Raw genomic sequence first — 11,956 nt, 5'->3', positions numbered from 1 at the left:
AACAAGATTTCAAATGAAGAGATTTCAGTTGTGGTTTGATCCTTTTTTTAAAATTCATATTCATATTTTCGCATCTGTGTCTGTAGCAATTGGGAAAACACAAAATGGAAATGAAAAAATTGCCTGGTAATGGCCAATAGGAGATGATCAAGGCAGAGTTTCTAAGCGTTATAGAAAATGCTTCGGCTCGAAACTACGGCTTGGTGGCGCAGTGGGTAGCACTATTGTCTCACAGTGAGCACAGCGTGGGTTCGATCCCCATGTGGGTCCTTACTGTGTGGAGTTTGTTGTATGTTCTCCCCGTGTCCATGTGGGTTTGGGGGGCTGGAGGTTAGGGATCTGGTCCTGTGACTGGAAGGTCGCTGGTTTGATCCCCAGGACGGACAGTCCATGACCGAGGTGTCCTTGAGCAAGACACCTAACCCCCAACTGCTCCCCGGGCGCCGTGGATAGGGCTGCCCACCGCTCTGGGCAAGTGTGCTCACTGCCCCCTAGTGTGTGTGTTCACTGGTGTGTATGTGGTGTTTCACTTCATGGACAGGTTAAATGCAGAGGTGGAATTTCCCCGGTTGTGGGTTCAAAAAATTATCACTTAAACTTAATGTTCACCATGCTTTGATGCCCTGTTTGATAAAGATTAAGATAGTTTGATCAAGGTTTAAGATAATATAAGATAGAGTAAAAGTCGGTTATGTCATGGTCTGTGATAAATGGCAATGATGGTGATAAATATGAATTCATCCTTTTTTTTTACCTCAGTATTTCTGCCTAAACCACACCCTATGTCTTCCTTTTTTCTGAGTGTTCCTTCACAGCTCAGTCCATGCACTGTAAGAAGTGATCATACGACCATGCTTGCTGTTTCTTGTAACATACAGGCCTGTGGCTGCATCTTTGTTGTGTTGCAACTTGCCAACAGCGGTTTGTTTAGATTTAATCTTTTAGAGAACATGCCATCAGTGTCTGCAACAGCAGTTCCTCAAGATGGACAGGGTTTGGATATTGCCTAAAAAGAGATTTCAGGCTTTCCCCAGCAGCAAAAAATCCAATAAACCGTAACAAATGTTGTCACTTAATACTGGCATTGATGTGCACTTCAAATTTCCCAATTTGGCAAAGCAGTTCTGACTTTCATGCTAACAAATTAATAGTCAAAAGTGGATACCAGACTGTTTTATTACTGTAGTAACTTGTGTAATGAAGTCTAATCTCAAGAAGATGCTACTGCTGTTAAACTATAAGAGATCCTCGCCAAAGCCAATGTGCATTTAAATGGCCCACATCCAATGTTTTGTCTTGTATTTAATTTTTTCCACATATGATGTTTGTGTTGTTTTTTGTATCAGATACATACTGATCATTTTTCACTTACGTGACCATTTTCACCTTTTATCCCTTAGAATTAAACAAGCTGTTTTTGTTACTGTTCCTTTAAGACTAATGCATGTAAATGACCTCTGTTCTTATTGGCTGCCATGTACTCATTCAAATAGCTGCCCAGTCTGGCAAACTCCTTGCAATAGAGCCAAGGCTGCTGTATATGCGCAGAAATAAATATAAAGAAATGGGTCAATTTTCAAGATCTAACAAAAACATGCTATTTTTGCAGCTTTATTTCCATATATGGACAGGTATTAGCTGGGAAATTAATGGCACATTTTGAAACTTTAACACTGTTTACATGCTCTTGTTTAAAAAAAAACATAAATATAGTCTTTTCTTCATATGTGCCTTTACGTTCGCTTGATAATGACATGCAAATACAAAATAATCTGTCTTCAAGCTTTTATTATATAAGATATTACAATTATGGCTCATAAAACAAGAAAACTATATATATATATATATATATATATATATATATATATATATATATATATATATATATATATAGAGAGAGAGAGAGAGAGAGAGAGAGAGAGAGAGAGAGATAGATAGATAGATAGATAGATAGATACACACATATACTTTCGTATTTTAGTCTGACATACTTCACAGTTTGTCTTATTATGATTACAATCAGGACTTGTAGAAGAGGAAGCTGGCCCTATGGAGCAATGTCTACCCAGAGCAATGTATGTACCGTATAATACTGTATTCTCTTCAGGTCACTCTCCATTTTTTCCATTTCTCATCCTTCTTGTTGCTTGTTCCACATGTTTAACACACAGCAGGAGCATCAACATTTATCAGTCTCGTCCAGATTTTGGTATATGTCTTCTTTATTGGCACTGGTCCATGGATTTTCACACTGGAAGAGAGTTGTTTCACAGAGATGTTAAAAATCAGCAGTCCTGCCATGTTCATGTTCACATACTGACCTTTCATCAATATCTAAAGAAATACAAACAGCAAGAGAACCTTGTTTTCCTGCGAGACGTCGGCAGAGTTCTTCTTGTTATTGCGCAAGTTCCTCTTGCTGTAAAGCTCTTGCACCACAGCTCCGAAATGGACTCGTGTGGACGAGCCACTCTAAGAAGAGCAACAGGAAACAGGAGATTGAGCTCTTAAGATTACTTAAAGTCGTAGGCAAAAGTTGAGACTGGTGCCTTTCAACTACGTTAATACGTCTGCGGATTGGAACATATCTGCCGAATTCAACATATGGGGGATACTGGTTTTTGGTCTCGTCCTTTACATGCAGAGATTTGACGCTGAATATTTTAACGATATTTTGTATCACAGTTGATGAAATACCCAAGTTTTTTCCTGGAGAAATTCTTGAATTGTTCTTGCATTATTTTCCCATGCAGTATTGTGAAAACCTCCTAATCATACATTTATGGCATTTGGCAGAGCGACTTACAATTTGATCATTTTTTAACATAGGTAGTGTTAGGAGTCTAGCCCAAGGACTTTTATTGGTATAGTGTAGGGGTGTTACCCAGGCAGGGATTGAACCCCAGTCACCAGAGTAGAAGGCAGAGGTGTTAACCCACTACACTACACCTACCACTCTTTACTACTCAGCCTCTCTGGGATGCTCTTTTTATGCCCATTCATGCTACTGACCTGTTGCCAATTAACATGATTAGTTGCCAGATGTTCCGCCGGGTGTTTTTTAAGCATTACACAAATTTACCAGTCTTCTGTTGCCCATGTTCCAACAGTAACATTTATCAGTTTCACTATTGATTTACATTTTGCACAGTGTTTCAACTATTCTGGAAACTGGGTTGTAGAACAGAGGTAAACAAATATTAATGCTGTAGAACCAGAACAAAAATTTAGCATTTTAAAAAAGTAACTGAAATTTTTGGACACAGGTTTGGTTCCAGGTTTTTTTCACAAAGGCCCCATATGTAGCTTAGATTTATCAAACTCCATCAGCAGCACACTTAATCAATCGACAAACAACGCTGGGCTTTCATGAGGAGAGGTTTGGGAAAATGTTAACCAGCTGCACTTTATGTGTGTGTATTTTAACGTTAGTGTTAGGTAGATTTAGTGTGTTTACGATTCAGATAGTTTTGAAATATAATTCTCTTGGGTTTCAAACCACAAGTGCTTTAGCTGAGCTTTGTTGAAATCATAACATTCATGCTAGTGATGTAAAGTCATTATATGCTAGAGGGAAAGAGAACATAATGGATTAACAAATACTAAAATAAGCTTAACTAAATTCCTCAATACAAACTAAATTCTAACTGTAAGGACCTAAAAGTCTTCTGGTATGTACAAGTACAAAAAAGATGAATAACAATAGTAAATAAAAAGCAGTACCTTTCTGTCACTTCTCTTGGTCCGTCCTTTTAAAGATAATGTGCGTTGTCCGGTCTAGTTTAATTAAAATGAGTACATTTCAGGTCAGGTTGAAAGCGATACAGATGACATTGTAACCTGATGACTTTTTGTTTTATTTCGGCAAAGATCAGCAACTTTGCAAAAGAGGTCATGCATTCATTCACAGACCATACCTTTGTACAGATGATGATGGTCAGGATTGTGAGGCTGTAGAGGGTCAGTAAGACCAGCAACACTAACAGCACAGCTAGGCTTGTGCGGTAGACATCCTCTGAATACAAAGCAAAGTTGAAAGATATTTAGAGAAGATCCAGCTGTAAGAGTCAAACAATATGGACAAACGGGGGTAGTTTTTGCACTATGCAAAGGGAAGCAGCTGCCTAAGGCCCCCATAAGCCGTGACAATACACTGTACTTATGTTAATAATAACCTATTCCTAAAAAACAGTATAAATGTGCAATTGTAGCAATTATTTTCAGCAAATTCAATGCATTCCCAACCCCTAGTCATGGTTAAAATGGACTATCCTATGTTGTAACATGACGACACAAACAAACAAGGCAATAACGCTTTATTTATAACATTATCTACATGATAGAAAGAGATCATTTCGTGCGATTTCTCAGGAGCTAAGAAAGGGAAAATCAGATAAAGTTATGCAAGTACAGCACAGAAATGCAAAAAAGAGGGGGAAAGCAAAAAGTGTCAAAAAAGACCCCCAAAGCTTACTTCATTTCAGTTAGATCAGAGAGCTGCACAGGCTCAGCAGGCCATTAATTTAAGTACAGTTAACTCCAGTTTGGGTATAATTAAAAAAGTAATGCATTATAAGTTACTAGTTATTACTCTGAAATGTAATGGCATTCCATTACTGATTACATTACTCATTACATTATTTCCAGGAAAATGTCATCTTTCTGCTCTACTTTGTACCTAATTATTTCACTAAAGTGGCAGAACACTGTATATATTAGATTAAAAAGCCCCAACTAATTTCAAAATGTGCATCCAGGTGGCTCCCTTGCTATTTTGACCAAAATAAATGACATTTGTTGGGTTGTGTGAATGCCTTCATTTATCCAAGCACCCACAGCCCATCTGAGATTGGTCAGGATGCTCAAAGCACATAATAAAACATCTAAATATCTAACAAGTATAATGAGATCATTTTACTTACTACAAAAATGTCTAGAAATAATTTACATGATTTTACAATATTTTTTACAACATCTCAAAATGAGAAATATATGTATATGATAACTAGATATCTGATCATTTCACATGTCAAGATGTCATTTTTGCAGTGTAGATCCTAGAACTCATTTAAAATGTGCATCCAGGGGGCTCCATTGCTGTGTTTTTCCTAAAGCCCCACAAACACTAAATAAACAGAGAATTACACATTAACCCACTGTGATTGGCTTTGTTTGCTGTTTTTTCCCTAGAGTCTCACAATCACTAAATCCACCCCTGCGGACAGAATATTTAAACACATTAGTGAACCCTTGATGTGACATGGTTGAAAGGAAATTTCACCAGTATTTATACATTTCTGTACAATTCCATTGATGAGATGTAAACAAAGCCATAGAGAGTGACTTAGTGACTTTTTACGGTGATGGTGATAGGAACCAAAGGTTGTGACATCTACGACAGAAATATAGCCATTATATTTACTTTATATATCTTCTGGTTCTCATTAGCACTGTAGACAACCCTTTTTATTTATAACAGAGAATTTCACATCAGTCCACTGTGAATGGCCTTGTTTACGTCACAACCATAATCATGCAGAAATTCAGAAAAAATCGATTCAATTCCCCTTTGAAAGTCTGTTAAATAAAAATCTATTAAATTCCCCTTTCATTCCCCTGGCCTACAACTTTTTTGAGCAAAATAAATGACATTTTTTGGGTTGTGTGAATGCCTTGATTCATCCAAACACCCAAAGGCCATCTGAGATTGGTCAGGATGCTCAAAGCACAAAATAAAACGGTCAATGACAGGTTAAAGCCTCAATTGCACATTGCAGTCTTTCACAGTATCACTACTATAAGGTATGAGGGTTATAATTATAATGACCAAAAAGCAGTTTATTAATGTTGATACCAGCTATCATTGTTAATATAAGGTTAAACTGGCGCTTCAGCCAATTCCTACCTATCACAGTTACCGTGGTGCCACTTCCAAAAGTCTGCGTTCCATTCTTGACCTGACCAGGCAAGATCACAGCGCAGTAATAAACCCCACCATCGCTGGTTGTGAGGGATTTGATTTGAAGGCCTTGGCTGTCCAGTTGGTACTTCAATGGCTGACTCTTTGCGTCCAGCTGATGGTGGGAGTCTCTTGTAAACACATACCAAAGAACTTCTGGTGTGCTGCTTGAACAGGCAGACGTGTTGGTATGGCACTGGACAAATACTGACTCTTTTTTTCTCCCAGTGAGCAGCTCTTGTGGTTGCCTGACGTCAAGTTGACACCCAGTCACTGAGAGTGCTACAATGAGAAGATACATAAAATGCCACATTCCTCATTTAGTTCCAGTAAAATTAACAGAATATAGTGGATGCTGAGTGTCTAGTGGTGCCCTGTAAACAGAATACAGTCATTTGTAAACATTTGAACGGTCTCGATCAATTAAATTGATTTTCTGAGTGAATATAAGCACATTCCCTACAGTTTTTTACTACTTTTAGTGCATAATTTCTATATATTTACTAGCTTAACTTATTGGAAACATAAAACAAGAAGCATAAAATATGCCATAACTATTGGAAACGCCACACTTTGTTTTGTTTGAGCAGGGTTTGTTGATAACTTAATTATGTTTATACAGTAATTTAGGTGGTTGCTAAGGCGTTCCTATGACATTTCTGTAGTATTCCAGCTTGGACCGTTGCCTGGTGTTTGTTAGATGGTTGCTAAGACCTTGCTCTGTTATTCTAGGTGGTTGCTAAGGTGTTTCTAGCTTTTGCTGAGTGATCCAAGGTGGACGCCTAGGTGTTGCTAAACTGTTGCTATGGTATCCTAATCAGAGATTAAAAAAAACACCAAACAACAAAAATATTAATAGATAAACTGCAACAGTTAACAATATTAATAGTAATATAACAGAAATCTGAGTCAATTTTAGTAACTAGGAGCCAGTGATGGTGGGATTGTGTGTGAAACGAGGCCTAAATCTTCTTCTTCTTCTTCTTCTTCTTCTTTTGGCTGCTCCCTTTAGGGGTCGCCACAGCGGATTATCTGCCTCCATCTTGCCCTATCCACTGCCTCCTCTACTTTTACACCAACCATCTCCATGTCCAGCTTCACTACATCCATAAACCTTCTCTGAGGTCTACCTCTTCTCCTTCTACCCGGCAGCTCCATCTCCAACATTCTTTGCCCAATATATCCACTATTCCTCCTCAACACATGTCCAAACCATCTCAACCTGGCCTCTCTGGCTTTATCTCCAAACTGCTCCACCTTCACTGTCCCTCTGATTTGCTCTTTTCTACACTGTCCATTGCTCTGGATGGTTGACCCAAGATATTTGAAGTCATCCACCTTTACGACCTCTACTCCTTACATCTTCACCTTTCCACCTGCCTCCCTCTCATTCACACACATGTATTCCGGTCTACTGACCTTCATTCCTCTCCTCTCCAGTGCAAACCTCCACCTCTCCAGATTCTCTTCCACCTGCTCTCTACTCTCACCACAGATTACAATGTCATCTGCAAACATCATGGTCCATGGAGCCTCCTGCCTGACCTCATCTGTCAACCTGTCCATCACCATTGCAAACAAGAAGGGGCTTGAAAGGACCGGCCGTTTTTGGTCCGTTCATGAAGAGGAACCAGAGAGTGGATCACCTGTCCTGTGGAAAGCCTCAGTTGCAGCGGGAGCGCTCGGTGCAGGAAGACAGAACGACTCTCTTAATCAATCAAAGAGTTTATTAAGTCTTCTGCACAAAGAAAGAAGGGCACTCCTTCTTTTATACAAACACGTCCTGCCCTGTTGCGTACAAGCAAACAGGGTGGACCCAAATAAGTTGTCTAACAGTCATGAAATGCTAAGCTGACACTCACGGACCACCGGAACTGCCCAAAGGAGGGGGGCTTCTGCTCTGTGTACGATAATCTTACCTACGAAAGAGAACAAATGGTTCTGGACAGAATGTTGTCCCGATAAGAGGAGCAAGTTGTTTGTGCAAAACTGCCAAGGACAGTAGCTATGCTTGCTGCAAAGTCTGCTTAGAGCAGAGTTGGAGCAGAGTTAACCCTTTCAGGGCTCAAAGCTGATCCCTGATGTAGCCCTACCTTCACCTTGAAACCATTTGTCACTCCAACTGCACACCTCACCACTGTCTCACTATCCTCATACATGTCCTGCACCACCCCAACATACTTTTCAGCTACACCTGAACTTCCTCATACAGTACTACAGTTCCTCTCTTGGCACCCTATCATATGCCTTCTCTAGATCCACAAAGACACAATGTAACTCCTTCTGACCTTCTCTGTACTTCTCTACCAACACTCTTAATGCAAAAATTGCATCTGTGGTACTCTTTCTGGGCATGAAACCAAACTGCTGCTCACTGATCTGAACCTCTCGCCTTAGCCTTGCTTCAACAAGTCTTTCCCATACCTTCATGGTGTGGCTAATCAACTTTATACCTCTGTAATTACTGCAGCTCTGCACATCACCCTTGTTCTTAAAAATGGGGACCAGTACACTGCTTCTCCACTCATCAGGCATCCTCTCACTCTCCAGGATTTTGTTAAACAACCTGGTTAAAAAGTCCACTGCCTTCTCTCCTAAACATCTCCATACCTCCACAGGTATGTCATCTGGACCAACTGCCTTTCCATTCTTCATCCTTTTTAAAGCTGCCCTCACTTCCACCTTACTAATTCTCTGCACTTCCTGATCCACTATCTCTCCCCCCGTTGTCCTCCTCTCTCTCTCGTTTTCCTCATTCATTAGTTCTTCAAAGTGCTCCTTCCATCTACTCAACACACTCTGTTCACTCACTAGTACATTTCCCTCTCTATCCTTTATCAGCCTAACCTGCTGTACATCCTTTCCAGCTCTATCTCTCTGTTTAGCCAAACGATACAATTCCTTTACTCCTTATTTACTGTCCAGCCTCTCATACAGCTCATCATAGGCCTGAGCCTTTGCCTTTGCCACCATTCTTTTTGCTATGCGACTAGCTTCACAGTACTCCTGCCTACTTCCTTCATCTCTCTGGTTATCCCACTTTTTCTTAGCTGCCTTCTTCTTCTGAATACTCTCCTGGACTTCCTCATTCCACCACCAACTTTCCTTGTCTTCTTTCCTCTGACCAGACGAAACACCCAACACATTCTTGCCAGTTTCTCTCACCACCTTAGCTGTAGTTTCCCAGTCCTCAGGTAGCTCCTCACTGCCCCCAAGGGCCTGTTGCAATTTTTCCCTGAACTGCCTGCAACCATTCTCCTCCTTCAGCTTCCACCATCTAATCTTTGGCTCTGTCTTCACTCTCTTCCTCTTCTTTGTTTCTAATCTCATTCCACAGACAACCACCCTATGCTGCCTTGCTACACTTTCCCCTGGTACCACTTTACATTCTCCAATCTCCTTTAGGTGGCATCTCGTGCTAAGGCTATAATCCACCTGTGTGCACCTCCCTCCACTCTTGTATGTCACCCTGTGTTCTTCCCTCTTCTGAAAATACGTGTTCACCACAGCCATTTCCATTCTCTTTGCAAAATCTACAACCATCTGACCTTCTGCATTTCTGTCTTTCACACCATACATACCCAGCACCTCTTCATCCCCTCTGTTCCCTTCACCAACATGTCCATTGAAGTCTGCACCAATCACTAATCTCTCCTCTCTAGGGACACCATCTGCCATTTCATCCATCTTACTCCAAAATTTCTCTTTCTCCTCTAACTGACAACCAACCTTTGGTGCATATGAACTGACCACATTCAAAACTACACCATCAACCTCCAACTTCAGGCTCATGATCCTGTCTGACACTCTTCACTTTTCACAAGCTGTTCCTTTAGGATTATCCCTACTCCATTTCTCTTCCTCTCTACACCATGATAGAACAGTTTGAATCCACCTCCAATGTTCCTGGCCTTGCTTCCTTTCCATCTGGTCTCCAGACCTCCTCACACAGAATATCTACCGTCCTTCTCTCCATCATGTCTGAAAGCTCTCTGCCTTTACTCGTCATTGTTCCTATGTTCAGAGTCCCTACTCTAACCTCCACACTCCTGCCTTTCCTTCTCTCTCGCTGCCCTCTAACCCACCTTCCTCCTCTCCTCTTTGATGGTCTTTGACCTACAGTAGTCCAATTTCCACCGGCACCCTGCTGGTCAACAGCACCAGAGGTAGTCGTTGTTAACCCGGGCCTCGACCGATCCGGTATGGCAATCATATTTGTGATCCGCATGATAGTTTTGGCACATTTTTACGCCGGATGCCCTTCCTGACGCAACCCTCACCATTTATCCGGGCTTGGGACCGGCACCAGAAGTACACAAAGTACACCCCTAATGGCTGGTTTGGAAAATAAGCAGATTATCAAACTACCTAACTGGGATGTAGAACTAAACAAAGGAGTTATGAGAACTTTTGACTTAACTTATGAGTTGGGTGAACTTTAATATCCTAAATCAACTCAAGAAAAGCTGAATAATAAGCTATTTTATTGTTTTAAATGGTGCTGATGTTCCTTTGGGTTTCATTGAGGAAAGGTGTCTAATTGAGTGATGGACAGCCATAGTATAGGGGTCTGAAAATGAACTTCAATGACACTCCTCTAAATATTAAAAAAGTATTTTTCTATTTTTGTCTTGTTAAGAGTATGTTTGATTAGTTAATCTGTTCATATTTGCATTGCTGTTGTTTTGTTTGTACAACACTTTGCATGATTTACATTGAGACAGTATAAAATCTATTGTTTTTCTATTTGGACTGCATTTCTGTAACTGGCTACATTTACTGCATGTAAACAAAGTTTACAAGTAAATAAACAGTCAGTCAGACACATGTCAAATGCTAAGCATCTTACTGAGTGAAAAGTGTTGTACATTGCTAGCATTATAGACTCACCTGCCACTCTATTAGGTACACCTGTTCAGTTGCTTGTCAACACAAATAGCTAATCAGCCAATCACACGGCCGCAACTCAATGCATTTAGGCGTGTAGAGTTGGTTAAGACAACTTGCTGAAGTGCAGACCGAGCATCAGAAAGGGGAAGAAAGGGGATTTAAGTGACTCTGAACGTGGTGTGGTTGTTGGTGCCAGACGGGCTGGTCTGAGTATTTCAGAAACTGCTGATCTACTGGGATTTTCACGCACAACCATCTCTAGGGTTTACAGAGAATGGTGCGAAAAAGAGGAAATATCCAGTGAGCGGTCAGTTGTGTGGATGAAAATGCCTTGTTGATGTGATAGGTCAGAGGAGAATGGGCAGACTGGTTCCAGATGATAGAAAGGCAACAGTAACTCAAATAACCAACCAGAATCTCTGAGGAACTTTTCCAACACCTTGTTGAAAGCATGTGATGAAAATTAAGGCAGTTCTGAAGGCAAAAGGGGGTCCAACCTTAAAGTGGCCAGTGAGTGTATATCCAGAGTATACTTTACAAAATGCATCACGCTCCACAAGGAGGCATGTGATATGCACTCATGTACATTCTACTGAATGTTGCATTGTGTTTTACATCACTTAAACAGTTATAACACTTTAGAACATGATTAGAACATAAGGTGAACAAGTTATGGTCACAAGGCCTTAGACAGTACCATCACAGCCTCTATTCAAACCCAACAGCCACTTCACGGACACCAAATGAAAAGTACTAGCTTCTTACCTGAGGTAAAGATGAGAATGAATGTGATTTGAAAGAAAAGGTGAAGGACCATGTCGACAACAGCTCTGTTCCAAAGTAAAAGCTCTCGTTGTCCGTGTTTGGAGTCTGATGAAACAATGGTCTTTCAGAGTGACTGATGAACAGAAACCGTTTGAGATAAAAGAGAGAAGTGATCTGGTTGAGTCTTCATGGCTCTTCCTTCTTTTACGTCCCCAGATCGTGACCCGTGACACACTCAGGCGAGTCATATATGGGCTTTATTTTATAGCGTGAGTCTAGTCAGCAGTAGTTTTTTTGTCATTTCACGAAGGTAAAAATATTCCATGGCTAAAGAGTTTACTC

The 11,956-nt window shown here is 40.5% G+C and overlaps 1 protein-coding gene across 1 annotated transcript; it reads right to left on the bottom strand.

Moving 5' to 3' along the window:
- Positions 1 to 1,898: 1,898 nt before the first annotated feature.
- si:ch211-139g16.8 lies at positions 1,899 to 11,807 on the bottom strand. Its single transcript, XM_017705852.2, has 6 exons — positions 11,615 to 11,807; positions 5,906 to 6,241; positions 3,918 to 4,015; positions 3,724 to 3,777; positions 2,362 to 2,472; positions 1,899 to 2,251 (listed from the first exon to the last, which is right to left on the bottom strand). The coding sequence occupies exons 1-6, from the start codon at positions 11,664 to 11,666 to the stop codon at positions 2,180 to 2,182; spliced, it is 723 nt and encodes a 240-aa protein (XP_017561341.1). The 5' UTR covers positions 11,667 to 11,807; the 3' UTR covers positions 1,899 to 2,179.
- Between the last annotated feature and the right edge of the window lie 149 nt (positions 11,808 to 11,956).

This window comes from Pygocentrus nattereri, chromosome 14 (genome assembly GCF_015220715.1).
Source record: "Pygocentrus nattereri isolate fPygNat1 chromosome 14, fPygNat1.pri, whole genome shotgun sequence".
Lineage (NCBI taxonomy): Eukaryota > Metazoa > Chordata > Actinopteri > Characiformes > Serrasalmidae > Pygocentrus > Pygocentrus nattereri.
Note: the sequence above shows the minus strand (reverse complement) of the source record. Positions and strands in the feature narration are given on the sequence as shown.